Genomic DNA, 24,780 nt, shown 5'->3' on the forward strand with positions numbered 1-24,780 from the left:
TCGAAATGGTGTCTTTTATGTGCCACCCACACAGGCCAGTCCAGGGGCACTGGCAACGATCTCACTCGAAAATCCTACGGGAGCCAGTCAGGCGGTACTGGCAACGGCCACGCTCAAAATGGTGCATCTCATGTGCCACCCGCACAAGAGCCATATATATACATATGTATATATATATATATATATACATATGTATATATATATACATATATATACATATATATATATACATATATATATATACATATGTATATATATATATATACATATGTGTATATATATATATACATATGTATATATGTATATACATATGTATATATATATACATATGTATATATATTTATTCATGTATATACACAAACACGCACACGTATGTATACACACATGCATATTCACATACACAAGTTTACTTATACATCTATATATATATATATATATATACACACACATATTTACAATATGCATACATATATAATTCATACACATATGTATATATATATTTATGGTAAAACATTATTTTACATATCAATTCAAATCTAAATAAAAGAATTTATATCTCAATAAAAGAGTTTATAATATGAAACCCACATACACTTTATTTAAATACAGGGGAGATAACTATTTCCATTTGTAAACAAAATGAAAAACGAAACCAACAAAAACAATTTATCAGGTCATCCCATAAGCTCTGTCCAAATTTTGAATAAAGTAAACAAGTGATCAAATGTTATATTTAATTGAAATTTAATCATCAATGTACTTTCCCTGATTATCTATGACTTCCTTCCATTTATTTACAAGCTTTTTAATCCCATCAATGTAAAACTCTTTTGGTTTCAAAGCGAAAAGCTCTGAAATGTCAGTTTCGACCTCTTCCTGGCTTGCTAAAGTTCCCAGATCTCAAGATTATTGAACATTTATGATGCATTTTAGAAAAACAAGTAAGGAGTCAATATCCTCCACCATCATCACTACAAGAACTGGAGACTGTTTTAGCTGAATTCAAGCTGCAATTACTGCCAAAGTTTTTACATCTGGATGCTCTTCCGAACACCAACCCCGTTACAGTTTGGACTGGATGTTTTTTACCTGGCATCAGCACTTGCAGGGTCACAAAGTAACTTGCTAGGCCAAAATCCTTTTAGGGGGGAGGGAGCATTGGAGGTGATCTTGTGTCAGATGATGAAAGGTTACAGTGAGACAAAGAGACAGAAACAGGTGTCTTGCTGCAGAAGAGGTACAAGGTTACCCGCCTAATCTCATTAAATATATTAACATAGTTATGTGTAGAACAGCCATGTTATAGTGACAACAAAAATGTTACCGTCCAGTATTGTTACTACTTATATCTCTCGTTGATGAAATTTTAACCCGAACATAACAGATAAGCATTATTTAGAAAATGATGTCACACGTTATCTAGGCTACCATTCTTTCTGGATGTGCAAAAGGGGATGACGTCTTTATTCCAAGAATTCCTCTTACTCCATCAGGAGCAGACATTCCTTTTACATTCAGAAGACTACAATTCCCCCTTCGTGTGACTTTTGCCATGTCCATAAACAAATATCAGGGTCAAACACTGTCTGTAGCTGGTCTTCTCTTGGAAGAGCCCTGCTTCTCACATGGACAACTGTATGTTGGCTGCTCAAGAGTGGGCAGCAACAAAAAACCTATTTGTATATGCTCCACAAGGGAAAACAAGGAACATAGTTTACAATGAGGTGTTATAATCACAACAGCAAGAAAGTATGTACATGATCACCTTCTTTTACGAAACTTCATTGACTTTCATATATTTATATTGATATACATATATATACGTGTGTTTGGGTGCGTGTGTGTATATACATCTCTATATATAAAGATGATGCGTAGTCTAGACGGTGTTTTTAGATTTCATTATTCTCTTTAACCCGGGCAACGCCGGGTATTTCTGCTAGTTTCTAATAAAATGAAAGGAATATATGATAATATTACTATCAAACAACAAAATATAGTTATGCCATATTCCTATTGTGAAACTGTCCAAAGCACCCTTTACACAAGGACACTTTGCAAAACGAACACATGAGGTCTTCAACTGATATCCTTTCAATTATTTTCTTTTTTGCAGAGAACACAGTCTGCAAACATTTTTCCTTCCATATATTCTTTCCACTTTATGGAAGTCAATATTTTCTCTGTTGACATCCACCTCAGTTAATTACATTTTTCTCCCAGTTCTGTGCTTTCTGGAAGCAAAGTCCTCATGTAACTGAAATGCAATGTCAAGTCAGAATTTCAAATGGTCGTAGTCCTTTGGTGGCAGAGGTACCTTGTAGCTTTCTACACAAACAATATATAAATTAACTATAGTTAGACATAATGCTGGAGATACATCGATCACCATACCTAATATCAGGATTCCAGAGGTTCCACAGTTGAGGAAGCTGCTTGATACCAAGCTTAATGTTTATATTAAAAAAGGCTTGCATTCCCACAGCATCAGTTGAATGCCATAGTAGATCGGGTTTTCCATGAATAGAAATTATGCGTTGAGCATATTTGTTTCTTTCATGACAATTTTTAAAAAAATCTTTGCAGTAAAAATGAAAATAAATAGTCCAATGGTTGAGCATTTGGAGAGAGACTGTATTGTGGACAAGTCTTTTCTGTGAAATTTGGAATTGTGGTTGATGTAGTAGTCTTCAACCATGTTGCCGCAATGTTTTCAATATCATTTTCATCACTTTCATTATCAAAATCTTCCTCATCCGACAAAGATTCACAAATGTCAATATGAGAAATCACTGTTGTTTTCGTTTATATTTTGTACATCATCAAGAGTAAAACTTCCGAAGTCGGAATCGCTACTTGCTGACGCCAGATCATTAAAAACTAAGAAGTCTCAAAAATTTCATGACATTTCTACTTGAGTAAAGGTGGGAAAGGTTTTATCTCACATTATCTCAAAGCTATGAGAATTCAATAATGTGATATGCTTATTTTTTTAGCAATTTCGTAGAGGAATCAGATACGGCCAGATTTGGCCAGTTCAAACAAATAAAGGGGAATGATTTTCAACTGGTCTAAACAGTAAAGAGTTAAATAATGATGATATATTGTGTGCAACATGAGTGTGTATGAAAGAATTAGTACAAAGGCCCTGAGAAAAAAACTGGGCATAAGAAGAATCAGATGTTCAAGAAAGAAGACTGCCCTGGTATGAACGTATGATGTGTATGGATAAGGATAGCTGAATAGGGAAGTGCCAATTACTTAATGTAGCTGGAACTTGCAGACAAGAGAGACCCAGGAAGACATAGGATGAAGTGGTGAAGGCTGACACAAGGTCCTGAGCCTGATAGAAGAGATGACAAAGTACAAGAATCTCTGGCAATATGAGATTCTTGAAAAGACTTGCTGTCTTCAGTGAAACTGAATTTTGGAAGTGTTATGTTTCCTGTTCTCCACCCATCTCATGCATTATGTTTTCCTCTCCCCACAACTGGTTTCAGAAGATTATCCAACCATGTCATATCTCTTTTGCACTCCTCCACTGTAACTACATCATCATTATTATTCCTGCCTCTTGCTCCTCCACTTACTCTCTCTTCTGCATCCCACTATCTTTCTCAACTCATGGTTCTACGTTCATCCATCCTTCAACCCTACCCATTTTGGCAGTCTGCCTCCCACCCCTTCATTCTTCTTTCCATATAATCTTGCAAACCACCCACCCACTTCTACTCAGCTTGTGCCTTGTGGTGCTGCCTGGGCACCTCATTACCATTATCTGTCTCTTGCAGCTCATACTGATTATTTACCCATTCTCTCTCCCCCATATCTTCTATTAGATAACCATGTAAATTCTTCTAAAAGAACCTGATTTGTCCATGTGCCTTTTCATAGCCATCTCTTCATCTCCTAGTATGAACCTGACCTCTCCAAATTCCTCTAGGCTTCATAGTCCTGTGAATTGCATGGCAACCTCAATAGTGCAGGTAACATGAGAAAAAGCAGCCAGTTCATGCTGTTGTGGTTGGCACTGAGAAGGGCATCCAGCTGTGGAAAACATACCAAAGCAAACATTGGAGTATGATGCAGTTCTTGGACATATCAGATCCACTCAAACTGTCCAACTCATGCCAACATGGAATATGGATGTTAAATGGTGGTGATATATACTAGGCTTTGCAAAAGTCCTGTTACTCATTACAATGCTCTCAACAGCATGTGGGTGCCCTCGACATGCACCCACATGCTGTAGTCAAGGGAGTTGGGCAACTGAAGTCCTTCAACCAGAAGTTCATGTTCAACCTCAACCACTCTTTTGCAGCCTTGGCACTATCCTGCTAAAAGATGTAGTCTGCCTTCTTCATGATCTTTCCCACCCAGGGCAGGACTTTTGTGGCCAAAATGTCCCTGTAGTCAGCCATTCTTGGATACATCAGACCCAGTCAAACTGTCCAACTCATGTAACCAACCGTAAACCACACTGGCAGCATCTTCTTGTCATTCAAAGCTATGATGCTGAGCATCATCATAAACGCTGACCACTTAGTTGTGGACATGTAGTAGACCTTGGAGACATCCTGGCTGAAGCTGATCACATGGTCGTTCTGCTTGTTGATGACCAGATTGACTGTGAAGGCTTTTCCATCAGAAAAAACAAGAATTTGATTGCCACGACACTTCAAGTCATTGAGAAGGTAATGACAGCACTCCTGATGTTCTCACATATGGTTGGTGAGCAGAGGCCTTTCCATGCACTTCAAGCTCTTACCACACCCCTCCTTCTTGGCCCTGGACACTGGCCACTAAGATGTTGTTCTCTGCAAGTACAGTCATTTTGAGTTTCAGATCACTTTCAAAGGCCTTTCTTACAACCAAATGGTTGACAACTTGAGGTCCACCTGATTGAGGTCGATCTTTGAGGTCTTTCCTGTTCTTGAGCCTCTCTTGGACTCTGTGGACAGTCATCTGGCTGACATTGAGCCACTTGGCAATGTTGGACTTCTTGCGGCATGCACACAAGAGAGCAGAGATCTTGATTCTTTTTGCTTCCATCTTGATACACCTGTACATAATGGAAAATACATTTTAATGACATGCTGAAAAAGTAGAACTTTAAGTATGTTTGACAGTACTTTTCCTATCACACATGTTAACCTCTCAAAAGATCAAAAGCAAGTGTAATAGGACTTTTGCAAAGCCTGGTATATATATAAATATATATATATATATATATATATATATATATATATATATACACACACACACACATGACATGCATATACATATGTGAGAGAGTGTATGTGTTTCTAACTAAATATTACACACACACATAAAGAGACTATTAAATATTCTTCTACTTACATTCCATGAAAGAATGCTTCCTTCCTTGACAATGACATTGTTTAGTAAAACAACACCACTACATAAAATGGAGCTGTTGATCAGGCAGTTATCACCAACAATGATATTATCCCATAGATATGCTCCATTAATCTGCACATTTTTACCTGTAATAAATAAATAAAATACCTATTGTTAGATATTAATAATTGCCATCATTATCATTTTTACCTTCGTCCTGTTATGGCTCATAAAAAAAACACATGTGAATCAATGAGAGAGCTTCTATGTGGTTGGTTATCAAAAATCACTCAAATCACATCCCACCATCTCCATAATTTAACATTCATCTTGCATAACAGCATGGCTGTGTGGTTGAGAAGCTTGCTTTCCAATCACATGGCCTTGGATTCAGTCCCACTGTGTGGTACCTTGGGCAAGTATCTTTTACTATAGCTGACCAAAGTCTTGTGAGGGATGTGGTAGACAGAAAATGGAAGAAGCTTGTCGCGTGTGCATGCATGTGTGTCCCCTCTAGTCCTGATATCAACTGATGCTCATCTTTTCCAGTGTTGTGTGAAAAACATGTTCAGCAAAGTGGAATATTACTTTGCTTGGAAACAAGTGAGGGTTGGCAACAGTAAAGGCAGCTGGCTGTAGAAAAGCTGCTTCAACAAATTCATCTAACCTGTGTAAACTTGGAATAGTGATGTTAAAATGATGATGATCCTACAACTTGAAATGGTTGTAGAAAAAAACTGGTTATCAGTTAAGAGTATGCTATGATTAGATGGTAAAAATGTAGGATGGTCATAGCAGGAATCCTTTTGCTGAAAGAACTACTTGACCAGAGCTTATTCAGGTAAACTTAATTTGTTGCTTGGTTTAACACCACCTCCTGCCCCTTGCCTTTAGCAAACCCCACACTGTTACAAGCACTTAGACCAGGTGAGTATCCTCCTTTTTTACCTACCAATTTCAGAGCCTCTAAAAAAAAAAGAGCATTGCTTTACTCCTCTGACTAAACCATAAAAGAAGTTCAATGCCTTACAGCATACATAAACATTTATGCTATAAGTTCAAATCTCACTGAGTTTGAGGTTATCTTTCATCCTTCTTAAGATGAATGTTGTCATTAATTTGACTGAACCCTGTCAAAAAATGGGGGCCAATGCAGGTTTTCTCAAGTATCTAGCTCCCATCTCTCAAAATATTAGGGAAATTTTTGTTCCTCTCCCTTTATTAATGAGAATACAAAATAGGAGTTTGTTTTCAATAATTCTTGGATAAGTTTCTTTTAAGCCCATCTTCATTTTATTAAACATGGCAGTTTACCCACATCCTTTTCAATCCTGGGTTCAATCCTACTGTGTGGCACCTTTTCAATTCTGCTCACTCCATGAGAAACACTGGATTAATGTCAATGTTAGAAATTATAGTTTGCTTTAATATTGTTGTTTTCTTTACAATAGATTATTTTTTCCTGAGTTTTTACACTGGAACATAAGATACATTTCAGTGTGCTTGGAAGTCTGAATATTACTGTGTGTGAGTGCTTTAAACTAAGAACTTCATTGCTATTGACATGTAAAGAACAGTAACCATCACACAAAAATTAGCTCTGCATTCCATCTTTCCACACATCATGATTAATTCAATCAAATTATTATGAATTTCTCATAGTATTGATATTACTTAAAATATCACAACAGAGCATTACTGAAATTATTCTATAAAGTCCAAGTAGTAATGTGTTTAATTCAGTAGATTCTTGCAGCTCAGAGAATGATTGCCCACACCTATATATTATGGTGGCTTACCCCAATACTGCTCATTCTCCTGCAAGTAGGCTTTGGAAATTTTACAATCAGTTATCTCTTTTTTCTCATAAATATATAACTTCACCAATTGTTTTATAATTTCATCTCTCCCTCGCTTAGAAATAGAAGCAGCCATGCATTCTGTTGCCTATCTTAACTTCCATGCAATGTTATACATACACACATATACATACATTGACCATATTCCGTATGTAATCACTAAATTTGTTATGAAATTTTTCATTTAAAAATCCCAATAGAGCATTACTGAAATTACTCTATAAAGTCAGAACAGTAGTGAGTTTATTTCAGCAGATTCTTGCAGTTCCCAGTATGACTGCCTATACCTTTCTAATCCTCTTTCCCTACCAAGCCACCCCTACAATCACAATTTTTTATCAGAATATATATGAATTCACTCCCTTTGCAATTCATTACCAACCCTTTCTTCTTTATGCATAAACACAATATTTAGGGGTTCTCTTCGGTCACCACATATTCATACATCGGTATGTAAATTGCATATATGTACATACACACACATATATGCAGGTAGTGTATAAGTACACATGTATAGATACTTATAGATATTAATCCTTTCTATGTACCCTCTCCTCTCTTCCAGTTGGCCAGAACCCTTACTCCCCTTCCCTACAATCTCTACTACCACTTGATTTAGATGGTGCATATGACTGAGGAAATTCTAACTCACTGAGTAAATTAGCCTTGTACAAGAGTGCATTACTAGCTGGTAAGTGCTTGCACAAATCTTTTCAGTTCTTCAACTGTCTTCATCATCATCATCATCATCATTTAATGCCCATTGTCCATGTTGGCATGGGTTGGATGGTTTGACTAGGGCTGGCAAGCCGAGGGCTACACCAGACTCAAGTCTGGTTTGGCATGGTTTCTACAGCTAGATGTCCTTCCTAATGCCAATCACTTCGAGAATGTAATGGGCGCTTTTACGTGCCACCAGTACGGGTGACAGTTGCATCGCACCAGTATCTGTCACGATTATGATTCCACTTGGCTTGAAGAGTTGTCTTCTCAAGCATGGTATAATGCCAAAGGTCCTGGTCATTTGTCATTGCCTCTGTGAGGCCCAACACTAAAAGGGTGCTTTTTACATGCTGCTGGCATCAGCCACATTGCCTCCGTTAGGCCCAATGCTTGAAAGGTGCTTTTTATGTGCCACCGGCACAAGTGCCAGTTGCATGACACCAGCATCAGCCATGACTACAATTTGACTTGACTTTACGGGTCTTCCCAAACACAGCATATTGCCAAAGGTCTCAGTCACTGGTCGTTGCCTCCGTGAGGCCCAAAGTTTGAAAATCATGCTTCACCACCACATCCCATGTCTTCCAGGGTCTATCTTTACTATAGGTTCTCTCCACAGTTAGAGATACTTCTTTACACATCTGTCCCCATCCATACACATCACATGACCATACCAGTGCAGTCATCTCTCTTGTACACCACATCTGATGCCTCTTATGCCCAACTTTTCTCTCAAGATGCTTACACTCTGTCACACATGCACAGACATTGCATATCCAGTGAAGCATCTACTCTTCATTTAAAGTACTCAACTTTAGGGACCCCCACAATCAATGTTAGCACAATGAAAGATGAAATTACTGTAATGTTGGAGTAGAGATAGGTAGCATACATGTGCCACATGCAAAAAGTAAGATTAAAGGGAATCTTAGCAAGATTCCTCACAAGCAAAGAATTTTTTGGGTAGGCAACAGTGATGGGATGAGCAATACCATTCAATGTGACTGTGTCAACAGCATTAAAAACATAAATGCTAGCTGGAAATTAATAAGTAGCAGGAGTGAAGCATCAGCATAATTTGTCCAACATACATGCACCTGCTTATTATTACAAAACAGTGACTTAACTTTCACCTTAAACCAAACCGAATCAATGAGTAAATCTTCGCTCAGTTGCAAACCAGAGATCACTCAATATTTTCTCAAAATTTCACTATCTTCTCACATAACAGTTAAAACATTCAACTAATCTTTTCTTAACATAACTTTGTTTTACTACATGTATCATTAACTTTTTAATTCTGTCTAAAAACATACCAACCTCATTGTATGCAGGAGCATTGTCCTGGTAAAACAAGACTCTTTTTGTCAGTTTTCCTAGGCATTTGGTCTTGATAGCCTTTCATAACTACTTCACCAAGTTGGGATAGTACTCTCCACTGATGGTGTGGCCTTCTGAAGATAGTCAATAAACACAATGCCTTTTGCATCCCAAAAAACTGAGGCCACCGCCTTCCCTGCTGATAAAACAATCTTGGTTTTTTGTGGAGCAGGTGAGGAAGGGTGTTTCCACTGCATGGATTGTTCCTTTGTCTCTGGCTCAAAGTGATGAAGCCAACACTAATCCTGGGTTAGGAAACACTCAAGGAAACCAGCTGGTTCTGCTTCAAATAATGTCAGATTTTTCTGTGATGTGATCAGCCTGGTGTGCTTTTGATCAGGTGTTAGAAAATATGGCGACCATTGAGCAGAGGATTTGTCATGCCAAGTTTGTTGTGCAGAATATTCTCAACACCATCACAGGATATGCTAATAGCATTGGCTATTTGATGTATAGTCAATTGCCTGTCATCCATCGCTATGTGGTGAACATGATCCATGTTTTTCTTAGTGGTGGCAGTTGCAGGACATGCAAAACTTGGGTCATCTTCAAGTCTCTCCCTTCTCCTCCTAAATTCAGCTACCCACTTTTGCACTGTTGATAAAGCTGGAGTGTCATCTCCTAATGTAACAACTATGTTAGCACATATGCCCTTGGGGTCTAAACCCTTTTTCTGCAGGTATCTGATTAGACCATGGTGCTGAATTTTGTCTATTTTCAAGAGAAGTTGCTACGAGTTACTACTGAAGTGTTCTCTGAGCAGGTAGAAGTCAGTTTACCTGAAAAGAATATTTCACAGCTCTAGCATCACTCCTTCATAGTCAGCCTACACTCAATATATGTGTTAATAACAGAAAACTGACTGTTATTAAAACAAATATAGCCTTTTTTAACAACTACAATTTTGACTTTAATGTATTTTGGATGGCTATTATCTTGAATATGTAGTTTTAGAGAAAGATAAGAAATTCTTCATATCTTCCATAATTTGGTATTTTGACTTCTGCTCTAAGTGAAGAACTGTACAACTATTCTAACACATTTCTAATGGACATAATATTAGTGTTAGTGATAGCCACTTAAATTGATTTCTAATAATTTTATAAATTTTGTAAATTTTCAATATCAGACAAACTAGCGTGGCCGTTGCCAGTACCACCTGACTGGCCTTCATGCAGGTGGCACGTAAAAGCACCCACTACACTCTCGGAGTGGTTGGCATTAGGAAGGGCATCCAGCTGTAGAAGCTCTGCCAAATCAGATTGGAGCCTGGTGTAGCCATCCGGTTCACCAGTCCTCAGTCAAATCGTCCAACCCATGCTAGCATGGAAAGCGGGCGTTAAACGATGATGATGATGATTTGTTTTAAATAATGAGCCTGACCCAACAGACTCATACATTGATTAAAATAAATTACTATAATAATTTTCTTTTTAGAATTGGTGGAGTATCATAGGCAGTACACACAATCATAGGGAAGTTCTAATTGCAGCGCACCATTTAACCAGCCTGTTTTTTTTGTTTTTCAGTATTTGTCACAATGTTTTCAAATTTATGTTTTAGAAACTCTATCATTACAAATTTTTTTGAAAACAGACAATTCATATTTGTTGGACTTTCAAAATAGCTAGCTTACAATTAGACAAATTTCCTTTGCCAAGCAATAATAGTATGTTTCTTGTTTATGCTTACTTTGTCAAAGATTAATGTTAAATTGAAGAGTTATATGTAAGACATGAAAAAGAAATATGAAATTGGAAAAAGAAGAGTCAGTATTTTGTTTTAAGCAATAGATGGGATACCATTGATGGTAGGTTGTCATTGCTGCTTCATCAATTTATTGTAAAAGTTATACCTAGCGTGTTTGCAGTGCACTCTATAATCCACAGTCAACCTCTGGTTGTAAGGGACTGAAACTTGCAGGAGAGAAAGAAATAACTGTTAGTGCAAAGGAAGTTGAGTGGGGAGTAATATGTACTGATTATACTCCCAAGCAATTACAGCTGTCAAGCAATCTGTAGATAGAGAAGTGACAGGGTGGGTTTAAGGAGAATGAGATATGTGAAAGGTTTGATAAGGCAGAATATAGAAGCATAAGCAGAATGCATTTAGGATATTATTTCCATGCTCATATAAAGGTAGTAATCTCTTCCATATACATCTCAACTCAGTTATACTTTTCCTTTCACATAACATGGCAAATTCATGATGAGCAGCTATTAAAAATCACTAAGAAAAAAAAAAGGAAAAGATTTAAAATGTTCTCCATGTATTATGCATATTAATATAAAGGCAAAATTAATATAGAGGTAAGTAAAGAAAAGCATTTTCTTTACTTACCAATTTTACAGTTGTTGCCAATAACAGAATCTGTAATCACAGAACCACTTTCAATAGTTGTGCCTTTTCCAACCAAAACATTTTGTATAAGCTTGCAACCACTGCCATATACAGACATAAATAAAAAAGAAAAACATTTATTGATGAAAGAAGAGCAAAAGCTTCTATGGGAGAGAGTATATTGTTACAATCTGACAAAATATCAGTTCAACATAGTTTAAATTTTTAAGTAGTAGTAGTAGCAGTAGTAATAATAATAAAAATAATGATGATGATAATAATAATAATATGAGGTCCTTGTGACTTGACAGATGATTAAAGACTCCAGTGCATTTTTACCTACACTGTGTTACGAAGGAATAATAATAATGGTTTCAAACTTTTGAGGGGAGGGGAAGTTGATTACATCAATCCCAGTACTTGACTGGTATTTTTTTATTGACTCTGAAAGGATGAAAGGCAAAGTTGACCTTGGTGGAATTTGAATTAAAATGTAAAGATAGGTGAAATGCCACTAAACCTGCCAACTTGCCACTTTAATATTAATAATAATTTTTTCAGCTATAGGAACAAGGCCAGTTGATTTCATCAACCCCAGTGCTTGACTGGTACTTATTTCATTAATCCTGAAAGGATGAAAAGCAATGTTGACCATAGCAACATTTGAACTGAGAACATATAAAGAGCCAGGAGAAATGCTGCTAAACATTTTTGTTTGGTCTGCTAATGATTCTGCTAGGTCACTACCTTAATAATAAAAATGATAATAAATGGTTTCTAATTTAGGCACAAGGCCAGCAACTTTTAGGAGATAGGTTAGTTAGCACTACATTGACCCAAGTACTTCAGCAATACTTTATTTTACTGACCTTTTAGAGACAAAGTTGAACTAAGTAAGATTTGAACTCAGAATGCAAAGAGCTGAAAGAAATGCTGCTTAGCATTTTGTCTGATATGCTAAACGTTTTGCCAGTTTGCTGATAATGATAGTAATTTAATTTCCTTGGACTAATTAACGTCATTTAATTTATACTCCATTTCAGTCTATAAAACTCAGCTGAGAGTATTGTTCTCACATTTAGGATGGTGCTGTTGCATGACAGAAATCCTAACTGCAAGCAGAAGAGAGCAACTCAGCTGATTGACACAGTCATTCATAGATATACTGTCTTCTCTCTTTGCCTTCTTTGCTCATCAGAGCTGACTGAACTCCTGCCACTTTTATTTAGACATTTTCATTTCACTCACCTCTCCACTAGCCCTTCAAGATCCCCCAGGAGCTGCAACAATCACTACACCTAATCTATCTTTTCTAGAATGTTAACCCTCTTGATTTCCATCCCAGCTCATTCTTTCCCATATACAAAGTTTTAAAAGGAACATAATCTCACAAGTTTAGGAGGGTCTGTCCCTTCCTGCAGACCCAGCAAAAACTAAAAACAAAAACAGTTTAATCTTTGAGGAAAATGTGAAACAAGACAGGCTTAAAAGTTGGAAAACAAAACTGAGTTATTTAGTTTTGCGTTTTGGTGTCACCAAATAATGAATATTTTCTAAATGTTTTAGGTTTGGACCTTGATAGGTAAAGGAATGATATAACAAACTATCTAAAACTAACATATACTAAATAGGTAATAAAACAATATATTGCAAACTATCAAAAGATAACATATACTTGACATTTCGCTCAGTTCTTCATCCTCCAGAGTATATCTCTCCAGAACTTCAAACCTATCCATGTTTTACATCCTAAACCAATAAACTGCAATAATTCAAATAAATATTAAATACAATAATTCAGTTATTTTAATCACTCAGCCTAAAAATTTAATGGTAGCTCATTAGTTTTAGATTTGACTATTTCATCCGAATAATTGCTACACTCTAGTGGGTGATGATATGAGGGTGGTATCAAAAAGTTCCTGGACTAGTTCTGTAGCATGCCAGCACATGGTTGTATGTGCAGTGAGAGATAGCAGTGAGCTTCCTGAGGTAGTGTGCCGAGTGACATCACTGTTTTTACTTCGTAAGTTGTGAAATTAATGTTTTTGTGATCGTGTGTATGCTGTAGTCTGCAATTTCACCATGGACAGGAAGCTGGAACAAAAAACCACGAAATTTTGCATTAAACTCAGGAAGTCTGCTACAGAAACATTGAGCATGTTTCAGCAAGCTTATGGTGATGAAGCAATGGGTTGTACACAATGTTTCAAGTGGCACAGGTGCTTCAAAAGTGGAAGAATGGTCCTGGAATACGATCCAGAAAATCTGTCACAAGTGTCACACCTGGAAATGTGGTATCGCCATCAATAATTCGTCTCCTAGGGCCAGACTGTAAATCGAGAGTTTTACTGCGATGTTTTAAAGTGTTTGAGGGAGGACATTTAACGAATGCAACTGGATCTGTGTAGTGCGAAGAATTGGATTCTTTATGATGACAATGCAGCCTCTCCCCTAGCTCTCCTCACTTGCGAGTTTCTTGCCAAAGACAACATGGTATTACTTCCGCACTTGCCCTATTCACCAGATTTAGCACCTGCAGACTTCCATCTCTCCCCACAAGATGAAAATGCAGTTCAAAGGTTGCTGTTTTAACACCGTTGTTGAGATCCAGAGCAAATTGTAGAAGTTCCTCAACTCACAGAAAACAACTACCAAGCCGGATTCCAAAAGTGGCAGGAATGCTGGGACCAGTGTATTGCTGCACAAGGTAGCTATTTCAAAGGAGATGGTGTTAAAACTTAGGTAAATAAGTTTTTTTTATTAAACATAACCAGTCCTGGATGGACAGTATTTAGTGTCAAGGATGTATTTAATGCAACTGACCGTTCCAGAGTAACAGCAGAACATTGGTAAGTATTGTAGCGGCCATAGGAAACAAAATTGTCCTTGTTTTTGGCAGGAATAAGGATGTCAGGTACCAATGGGTAGCACCATCTCTGAAGAATATCTCGACTGTAACATAAAATAATAATCATAATAATAGGTAAGTTTTCCAAATTTATGGATATTAAAAGCAAAAAAAAAACACTAGTATACAAAACTATGCAAAGAGAGGCTGGTTTTGAAATATTAAAATTATAGTGGCTGGAAATAAAAAAACAAATTAAAAATTAATTTTAAGGTACATATACATCCAAAAGTGAATGGAAAAAAAGAATCTAGAAAAACTGAAAGTTACAACTGGTAAGTACCAATCTAATGGAGAAAAAGTAATAATTTGTATTAACTTGTGATATGACTAAATCAAGGTTATGTAACTCCTAACCCTTTCGTTATGATATTTCTAATTAAAATACACCTCTTATGTGTTTCAATTACATTCTAAAACAATTGTGAATTCAGATTGGTTTCATAAAACAACTCTTCTTTTTTTAATCAACACATTTATGTGATTGTTTTTTAACACAATTTAAGAAAAGGTTCTTTAATTTCTTTGCTTATGTTCTTCACAACTATGTTTTCATACTAATTGCTTGAAAGGAAAAAGTAAAAATTAAAAAAAAAAATTTAATTGTTTAATTTCCTTGGAAAAATTGTAGGCAGGTTTACTATTTTTGTGAAAATAACTAAAGAAATCAGTTTTTAAATTCTTACAGCAAATTCATTTAAAAAAAATTATTATTGGAACTGTTGGCAGAAACATCAGTACACAAAAACACATATAATAATGATTCACAATACAAATTAATCAAAACTTGTCACATATCATACAGGCAACCTAAAATTACAGGCAAATAACAAAATGAGCTCAATTTGAAAAGAAATATATAAATCAAATTTACACACACACACACACACACACACAATATTTCTAAAAATGCTTGGATTTCTTCCAAGTAACCTCAAACTATCTTTTTTTTTTTTATACCTCTTTGCTTATGTTCTGCATAACAATTCATTTCTGCAGTAATTGCTTCGAAGGTGAAAGTCAAAAAGTCACAGGCATGGCTGTGTGGTAACAAGTTTGCTTCCCAACAACATGGTTTTGGGTTCAGTCGCACTGCATGGCACCTTGGGCAAGTGTCTTTTACTATAACCTTGAGCTGATCAAAGCCTTGAGTGGATTTGATAGATGGAAATTGAAAGAAGCCTGTTGTGTGTGTGAATGCATTTTGCCTGTGTCTATGTTTGTCTCCCATTATTACTTGACAACTGGTGCTAGTGTGTTTACATCCTTGTAACTTAGTAGTTCAGCAAAATAGACTGATTAAATATGTACCAGGAATCAAGAATAAGTACCAGGGTTTATTCATTTGACTAAATTTCTTCAAGGCAATACCCCAGCATGACTGCAGTCTAATGACTGACATAAGTAAAAGACTGTATCCTCCTAAAATTATGTAAGAAAATTTCCCTTTCAAATTCATACAATGTTCAGGTACAAATTTGTTGTTTTTTATTGCTATTGGAACTGTTGTCAGAATGGTTTCACTTCTGAAACAGAAATATCTGATTTATAATCACATATGTGCTTTTTATGTTTGCTGTAAAATCCTTTGAATTCAAACTTGCTACTTGACAATATGAAACTGGTGTGCAGTTTTCGTCCATAGTGAAACATTTCTAAAAATTGAGGTGGAAAAAAATGGAGAAAAAAAATCTCTAAAAGTTTGCAGTGCTCAGATATCATGCAAAATAATGTTGGATGGTGCAACTCAATTGATTACATCATGAAATCACATGTTTTCATGAATGTAATGAGATTTGTGCTCAAATTCTCATTTTAATATGAACAGGCCATTTCAGACAGCTACAAGCAGTTCTATAACAACCAAAATAATTTTCAAGCCTCTATAGGTTGGTTGGTAATGAGAAGGATAATTCCCCCTATAAACATATGAAGAACAATATCAAAATGTATAACTATATGCTCTTTGTATACAGCAGTTGACATTAGTGAGTTTTTGTTTCAATAGTTTATACGTCAGCTCATGATTTCTAGATTTCAAGGATTCAAAAGGCTTGACTCCTGTTTCAGAAACTGTAAAAAACATTAGGGATAAATCTCTCTTTGGGTGGGATTACAGATAACAATAGAAGTAGAAGCACTCAGCTGTGCAAACCAACAAGCCCAAGAGCTGTAATGAACTATACTGTGCTCAGAACTTACTTACACCAGGGTGAGTCAATGAAAGCATTTCTACAAGGTTACTTAAGTAGGGTGTTTTCAGTGTAGAGGTGTTGAATGCAGTTACCAGTGCAAGGCTGTCGTCGTTGTCAGCACCATCATTTAACATCTGTTTTTCCATGCTTGCATAGGTGAGATGGAATTTGTTATGGTAGATTTTTCTACAGCAGGATCCTTCGTGAAACCCACCCTTGACTGTTCCAGGCAAGGTAATATTTTCCCATGGCCAGACATGTTGACATGTTTTTCACAGAAAACTAGAAATGAACACGATCACTTGTATGATGGTGATGCTCATTCACAACTATTACACAATGTCAAGACAAAGATGCATATACACACATACAACAAGGTTCTTTCATTTTCCATCTACCAAATCCACCCCAAAAACTTTACTCAGTTCAAGGCTATAGCGAAAGACACTAGTCGAAGGTGCCATGCTATGTGACTGATCCTAAGCCCACATAGCCACATCTGTGCCTATAGATGAGGCTGAGAGATATTTAATCAGTCATTTTATGATTAAAAGTTCAGACATGAATGTTCAAGTCACCAACCTGACTGTGTCATACATGTGAAGATTTGATACACGGACAGCATAGCTTTCTTCGGCAATGTGGATGTGTATAGAGTTTCCAGTAATCTGTAAAATAGTGACACAAAAAGGAAAAAGTAAACATGGAGTATCTTGGTCAGACACAGGTAACCTTTGACATTTAGACCACTTGCAGACCTTTCTCTCTTCTCCCATGGCATATGCAATATTATGAAAAATATCATATTAAAGCATGTCTCATTTAAATATTATGTTTGCAAAATTTAGGTCTGATTCTATAAATTTAAGCATGTTAATTTCTTTCAATCTTCTTTCAAACTATCATTTAATCAAATTTTTATAATTTATCTAGTGTTAATATAAATGGCATGGATACACTGTCCTATATATGATGTTTGCTAACCTTTTTGTTACCAACCTGCCTGAGAGGTTTTTTTTTAGCTTATGTTACCTACCCATACTAGCCCAAAATGACCTATTCATAGTTAAATGAGAATTTCAGCACAAATCTTGTTAATACATTCATGAAAACGTGATTTCATTACATAAATAAATGAGTTATAGTATTAGACATTCTTTTACATATCTGAGCACTGTGAATTTTTGGAGACTTTTTCCCACGTTTTTTCTGCAATTATCTGGAAATTTTTAATACTGCCAAATAACAGATATCAGTTTCGTATTGTCAAGCAGAGAATCAGAATTTTATGAATTTTTGACAGAAGGCATGGAGAAATCAAGCAAAATATACAGAAAGCATCAAAACCACATGAAGCATGGTTATGAATCGGATATTTCGATTTCTGAGAGTGAAAACAGCAATTCTAACGATAGCTCTGATAGCAACAAAGAAAATAAATTTGTACCTGAATGGAGTAAAAGTTCAAAAACCATTTTCCTTAATGATTTTTTTTTTTAGAAGAGATAGGAACTAGTTACATTCTTTCCAAGAAGACAAAGCCATTAGCTGTTATTTTTTCCCTCTTTGTTCAAAATGCATATAAAACATTCTACAAACCAGGGAGATACTAATCTGTCAATGGAGGTATGGTGGGTTATAAAGGTTGGATATATCCAAAAAGTACATGCCTGAAAAACCTAGAAAATGGGGGATCAATATTTAGAAGATTTGTGAAGTGAATACTGGGTGCTGCTGTGGGTTCAATTTTTATACGAGGTAAAAGAGACAATGAAAAACATAATATGTAGATCATATTGTATGATATGGTCTAGAAATTATCACTCCCATACCATAACCAGAGTTGTATGACCAGTTTTTCAATTCAGTCAAACTTGTGGTGGATTTAGAAGCTCTGGCAACATATATGTGTGCTATAGTGATTTCAAGTAGGAAAGGACTGCTATTGGATATAAAAAAAGCAAAATCTAAAAAAAAAAAAGAAGTAAAATATCCCAATGGCAGATAGGAAATTTTCTAGTGGCTGCATACAATTTACCTTGTTTCTATTTCTTATAATTTACCTGTAAGGTGAGTGACACATTTTGATTAATTTCTATTGTGAATTATTATACTAGCAAATGCACCTGTTCTTTGGACTGTTTAAGTTGCTTTAGTGGTATATTTTTCACCAAATAATTGAACTACCTAGAAGGTTAATGAGTAGCATGGCAATCTATGTTTCCGATTAACCTAGGAACAGAAAATGAAATTGAAGGTTGGTTATTGTGGAGGTCATTGCACTTTAATGATCATAGAACATTTAAGTTATAAACGTTGCAAAGTAGAGCTACTGAAGTGCTTTGGGAGTCGATTACGGATAATGACTACAAAATATAGATGTTTTACATGAAAGTGAAATTTCTTGTCAGAAACAGCCACATAAATGGTGTAAGGAAATTGAAGGAAGACATTGAAACTTCCCTCTTCGAGTTTATTTTATTCAACAGCAAAGGGAGCTATTTTTTTCGGAGAGATAAGCTAACAAAAGCCCCTTTATTCTATCTTCCCACATAGGCTGTGCATAAACTAACAGTGAATGCCACAAAGTTAAATTGGCATGGAGCTTTCTGAAAGATACATATAGCTTTCGCTAGTGGAAGCAAAACTCTTTATTTAAAGAGCGATTGTTTGGGACGAATCATATGTGATTGTTTAAAAAGGGCTAGAAGGACAATGCTAAAATATATTTGAAACAATGAACAATCAAAATATCATAATAGATGAGTAAATAATCATCCTTAAAGTGAAACAACAGTATCAACAAATATAAGAGAGGGAAGGGAATATCATCTTTCAAGTAATTCAGAATAGGTAAAGGTAAGCTTGCCAAAGTTTAATGCAGTTTAAATATGTAGGTTAAGATAGTTTGGTATTAGATATTGTGTACAGTGTTCCTAGTTAATTGAATCACTGTTGTAGGTAGACAGCAGAAATAAATAGACAAAATCCTTTCACTTATATAAAAAAAAGATTAAAAAAGTATGGAAGACCCAACATACAAAAAAAAACTATGTCCATTTACGTCCAGTTACACGGGAGCCCTGGGCAAAATGTTATAGTGCATGACCATCATTGGGACATAAGTAATGTATGTGTAAAATTTGGTAAAAATTGGATGAGGATTGTGGAAATATAAGCATTAGTCATTATATACACACATACTGCAATTTATATATACTAGATATATATTTTACTGTGTATTTATGTATGCATGTGGGTTTATTTCATTTAGTTGATGGTATGTGTATTTCATGTTCTAGTTTTCTTAAAAGATAAATTCCAGTATTTCATTCTATTTTATCTTTATTGTTACACCTAACTGATAATCTAGTAAGGCACACAATAACAATGATGATGGCAACTTAAAAATAGAGAACTCAGTTATTTTACTAAATCTTCTCCAAATTCATGATAATTTCATCACAGTCACTGCTTTTACATCTACTTTTCTTTGCTGACATGGGTTGGATGAGATATGGTATTCTATAGTTGGATACCATTACTAATGCCAACCCTCACTTGTTTTCAAGTAAGGTATTTTATTATTCACCACTATGTCAAGCTGCAGGATGAACGTGTAGCCGAAATGGTGGTGTCAAGGTGAAAATGTGTAAAGACAAATGCACCACATACACACACACTCTTATATACATACAGGCACACATACATATATGCATACACACAAGCACACACACACATATACATACACACGCACACATACACATATATATACACACACGTACACATATACACACAAGATGCTTATGTACAATTATCTACAGTTGCCATCAGTCAGATTTCACATGAGCCATTGGTCAACTCAAGGCTATAAATACAAGATACTAACAAAAGTGCCACACAGCAGGATTGAACCTAAAACCAAACGTTTGTGAAGTGAACTTCCCAACCACACAGTGATGTCTGCACCTATATAATTTTATAATTAATTGAAATATATGGATAATATGATTGTTAGAAGTAATTAAGGAAGTGGTAGAGAAGCCAATAATCAACTTACCTCTTCATTGACAAGGATTCCTTTGATCAAGTCATCTCGTGTTTGGTAATCAAAATCATCTGTGAACATCTGTGGCACAAACTGGGAGCAGACAGCAATTTGGCAGTCTAATAAATTGTAGTGGATATTTGACACTTTAGGTCTCTTCTTACTGATAGCAGTCTGAAATGATAAGTAGTTGAAATGAGTAAATAAATGATGAAAATTTCTGACAGAGAAAGATTAGTAAGGACAGACAGGTGGAATCACTGGGGTTCTGAATGAAATATGATTAGTAATGACAATAATTTCTTGAAATTTCTAAAATCCTCTGTTACAATAACTGTCATGTTGGCATGGAATGGACAGACCTATTGTACATCACATGACTTAGTCTTTTAACATTTCTTTGTGTTGATCTTGAGATTTGACATCACCGTTTTCTCCAAATTATCTTCAACTACAGATACCTTCGACCACTAGCATAAGGCCCTTTTCACTCTGCACCTATCATGCATTCTTATTCTGTATTTAGTTCAGTCAATCCTTGCATACATTAACAAATGCATTTAATGCCCATATGCTCTTTTGTATTACTTGTACCCTTCATTACATATAAACTATTCTTGATTTTTCAAATCAGAATATTAAAGGGAGGTTAAAAAAAAAGGTTGTTGGTTGACCTAATGAAGAATGTATAGTAAATAAAATAACAAGTGATGTGAAAGGCCATGCCTAAATCATCATATTTTCCTGCTTCCTCACAAAAGAGAAATATCTAAAAAGAGGCTTGTCAGACTGTCTCAAGGTCCCAGCAGACAAAATGGAAAAAGCATTGCTCCAGAGGATGGCGAGGGAGATGTGCTGGAACAGCCACTCTGACTCATGGGACTCACATTTGTGAACAGCCATCTCCTTCCTTGATAGCAGTGAGCAGGGATATGGCCTGAGGGCCAAGAGCACCAGAAGTCTCCACTGCTACAGGCTCAACCAGAGAGTGGCCAATACTTTGACAGTTTTCCCTTCTTGGCCTGACCAGTAGCAGAGTCTGGGCTGGCAGATGAACACACCATGTGACATCCTATATGAGGGGTTGACCAACAAGGAATGGGAAAATTGCCATACCAGCAGGCCTTTTACCATTCCCTTGGACTATCCCTGATGGTTTGAGCTGAGAAGGAAAGCCTGTAGCATCCAGGCCATGCCTTTTGATCTTGTTAAGAGTAGCATGGTATGGAAGGCGGCCAGCACTATAATGCCAAGACAATGAGTGGAGGCTGAAGGAATCTACTGTGGATCCACAGTGGCATTTGTGATGCTTACAGATTTGGAAACCAACCCTCAGAGAAACACTGACATGGAAAAAGTTTCTATCGACATGAGTACTAGTTGAGCACTGCATGGAGCAGGCATTACTGTTCAATTCAGAGGTTGAGTGGAAACAGGCCAGACAGTGTGGATCAAGTCAGCATACTAACTCATGAGATCTTGCTACACTGGATGGTGTCCCATTTCTTTTGGGGGGACTGGACATCTGAAGAGAGGAGAGGGGGATGGATATCTAATTCAACAGAGGCAGAGTTGGATCCATATTGCATAGACCACTTCATGCTCTCCAATCACAGTAGGTTCAGTTGGGTTGTAGAGAAAGGACACAGCAAAAGGTCACTGATGAGAGAAAAGCAGGCAGGGCTAGTGAGACCAGAGACTGAGCCTTCTTTATTTGATGGGTAAGGTGGCCTGCTGCCATCCAGTGTCATCGAACTGAATGTTGCATATCTCTTGAGCAACCTGTTAGATACAGGCGTTAAAATCTTCGAGGAGAGATAAGTGGTTGTAGCAAGGGGCACTGTGCATAGTATGCAATAACATTGGCATTGTGAAGCCGGGTGGGTATCGATCACATTCAGTTTGCTTGGCAATGTTTTGAGCTGGTGAAGCCTAGACTTGAGGGTGGAGCAAATGGTAGGCAGGAGGATCAGTGAACTGAGGATAAGGATGTCTTCTTTCAAGGTCATCTGTACGTGGTGAAGTAATGAATTCATGTCCAAGATGGAGGCCACAAAGCCCTCTGTGTTGTAGTTGATATTCATGACCTCTGCTTTGGAAGAGTTAATCTTTAGGCTGATGCTTTTATAAGAGAGAACCACTGATTGAAGATCATGGAAGACACTCCCTATTGTCCTGCCTATCATTGCATCATCCAGCTACCATTGAAAGGGCTGTGATGCTCTGAGCAATGCTGTCCATTGAAAAGAAAGAGGAAAGGACCCAACAGATCATCCTGCTGAATGCCAGTCAAAGACAGTATGACCTGATCTGAAGCAAGGAGCATGCTCAGAGACCCGTATGACAGCAAGTTAGTAGGTAGGTGGATGGAACAGGATGGCTGTGGCAGGCCTCAAGCAAGTGGTCACGACACAGACAGTTGAATACATTTTTTATGTCAAGCTTGATAGCGAGGTGCTTGGAATTGTTCGATTTCGGCTCAGGAGGACAGTTACTGAAGAACTGTCTAGTGGCATGGGTAGCTCCCTCACATTTCCTGACCATGCTGACCCCCAACAGCACTGGCCTGAGTTCCTCACCTAGTTCAGGTTTAACAGATCTGCAGATAACCTTGGCTGTGAGCCTCTGCAGCAATGGTGCATATGCCACTGTCCTTGTTCTTGAGAGAGATTAGGTGGGCTGAAAAGAAGAGGCCTCAGAAATAAGTGTCCAAGACACCATGAATGAACCTGTTAATGAGAACCATAATTGTGTTCAGTAGGCAGTGCCCAGATTCAGCAGTAATTGGGGACAGCAAGACCATGAGGTGGCCAGATTGGAGACCAACAACACCTCTACTGCTACTGGCAGGGAAAGACCTCAGAACAGAGAGAATGTCCTTCTTGGTGGTCATGTATGGGGACTTAAGGTTGGGAGTGGGTATAGATCAGAGGTCTGAAAGTAGCTCAGGATGTTTGAGTCAAAAAGTAGTCAGGACTTTTTCAGTAGGGTAGCAGACAGGGTCATCAGAGGTAACTACTCTGACGGCAGCTGAGACATTGCCCTTGATAAATTTGATGTTTACCCTGTCATGTAAACGCTTTAAGCAGGAATCAGGGGTGTAGGACTGCAGGTGTGTGAATGAGTGCAGGGCAGCATACTCGGACACACTAGATATGGGTACCTGCTTGAAGGACAAGATGTTGGCCCTGACTGGGGCTGTTGTCTACAGGCCACCTCAATCAGCAACAGTGTTGGGGAGATGAAGGGCAAGTAGAGCAAAATAAACAGTCATTTCCAATCACTAGGTTGACTACAGTCTAAGGCTAGACCAACTAAAGATGCAAGGGTATCAGTCACCAGCACCCAGGCCACTTATGGGATCTTAAGAAGGATCTTACAAAGCTTCCTGGGCTGGGCTGGGTGTCAGGTAGACATGCCATCTGATCTGAAAGTATGGTGGATAGCCACTGTTGTACTACTGAAGCAAAGAGGCAGTTGCTGCATCTATACATTGAGAGCTCATTCGAGGCCTGTGCATCAGGCTGATGCAAGAGCGATGATAGAGACAATCACATCCTGAACAGTTTCTGCATCTCTTTTGCCTATTGATGGCAGCATATGTGCTTCAGGTAGCTCTCTGTGGGGATGGTGGTGGGGTGTACAATTGGGGACTGAAACAATGTTTGGCAATGGTGATGTCACTTTTTGGTGGGGCCAAAATATTGACTTGCATCTTGAAAATGGGTGGCGGGGATGGGGTTGTAATACTGACGAGGTAATGAATGCTGGATTGAGGAAGTTGAGAATCTGAGCTGTGTAGAAATTTGTGAAAAATACAGTACAGAGAGAGAGATGTACAATAATCTACTATATAAATGAGTGTGTATGTGATTATGTGTGTGTGTATGTGATTATGTGTGTGTGTGTGTTTAGCCCCAAAAGGCTCTGAAATGGTGTGTCGTCAAAAAAAAAAAAAAAAAA

The 24,780-nt window shown here is 37.1% G+C and overlaps 1 protein-coding gene across 2 annotated transcripts in view; it reads right to left on the reverse strand.

The window, feature by feature from the left end:
- Positions 1 to 24,780, reverse strand: part of LOC106878373 (translation initiation factor eIF-2B subunit epsilon) — a 139,012-nt gene that overhangs the window by 82,550 nt on the left and 31,682 nt on the right. For both annotated transcript variants that reach the window (XR_008264596.1, XM_052969545.1), the window contains exons 5-9: positions 20,830 to 20,991; positions 17,352 to 17,437; positions 14,490 to 14,618; positions 11,664 to 11,764; positions 5,362 to 5,507 (exon numbers count right to left, since the gene is read on the reverse strand). Coding sequence is in view for 1 of the 2 variants with exons in the window: in XM_052969545.1 (XP_052825505.1) it covers positions 5,362 to 5,507; positions 11,664 to 11,764; positions 14,490 to 14,618; positions 17,352 to 17,437; positions 20,830 to 20,991 (624 nt within the window). In the remaining variant the exon portion in view is untranslated. The remainder of the gene's footprint in view (positions 1 to 5,361; positions 5,508 to 11,663; positions 11,765 to 14,489; positions 14,619 to 17,351; positions 17,438 to 20,829; positions 20,992 to 24,780) is intronic.

The sequence above is a fragment of the Octopus bimaculoides genome, chromosome 7, assembly GCF_001194135.2.
Source record: "Octopus bimaculoides isolate UCB-OBI-ISO-001 chromosome 7, ASM119413v2, whole genome shotgun sequence".
Lineage (NCBI taxonomy): Eukaryota > Metazoa > Mollusca > Cephalopoda > Octopoda > Octopodidae > Octopus > Octopus bimaculoides.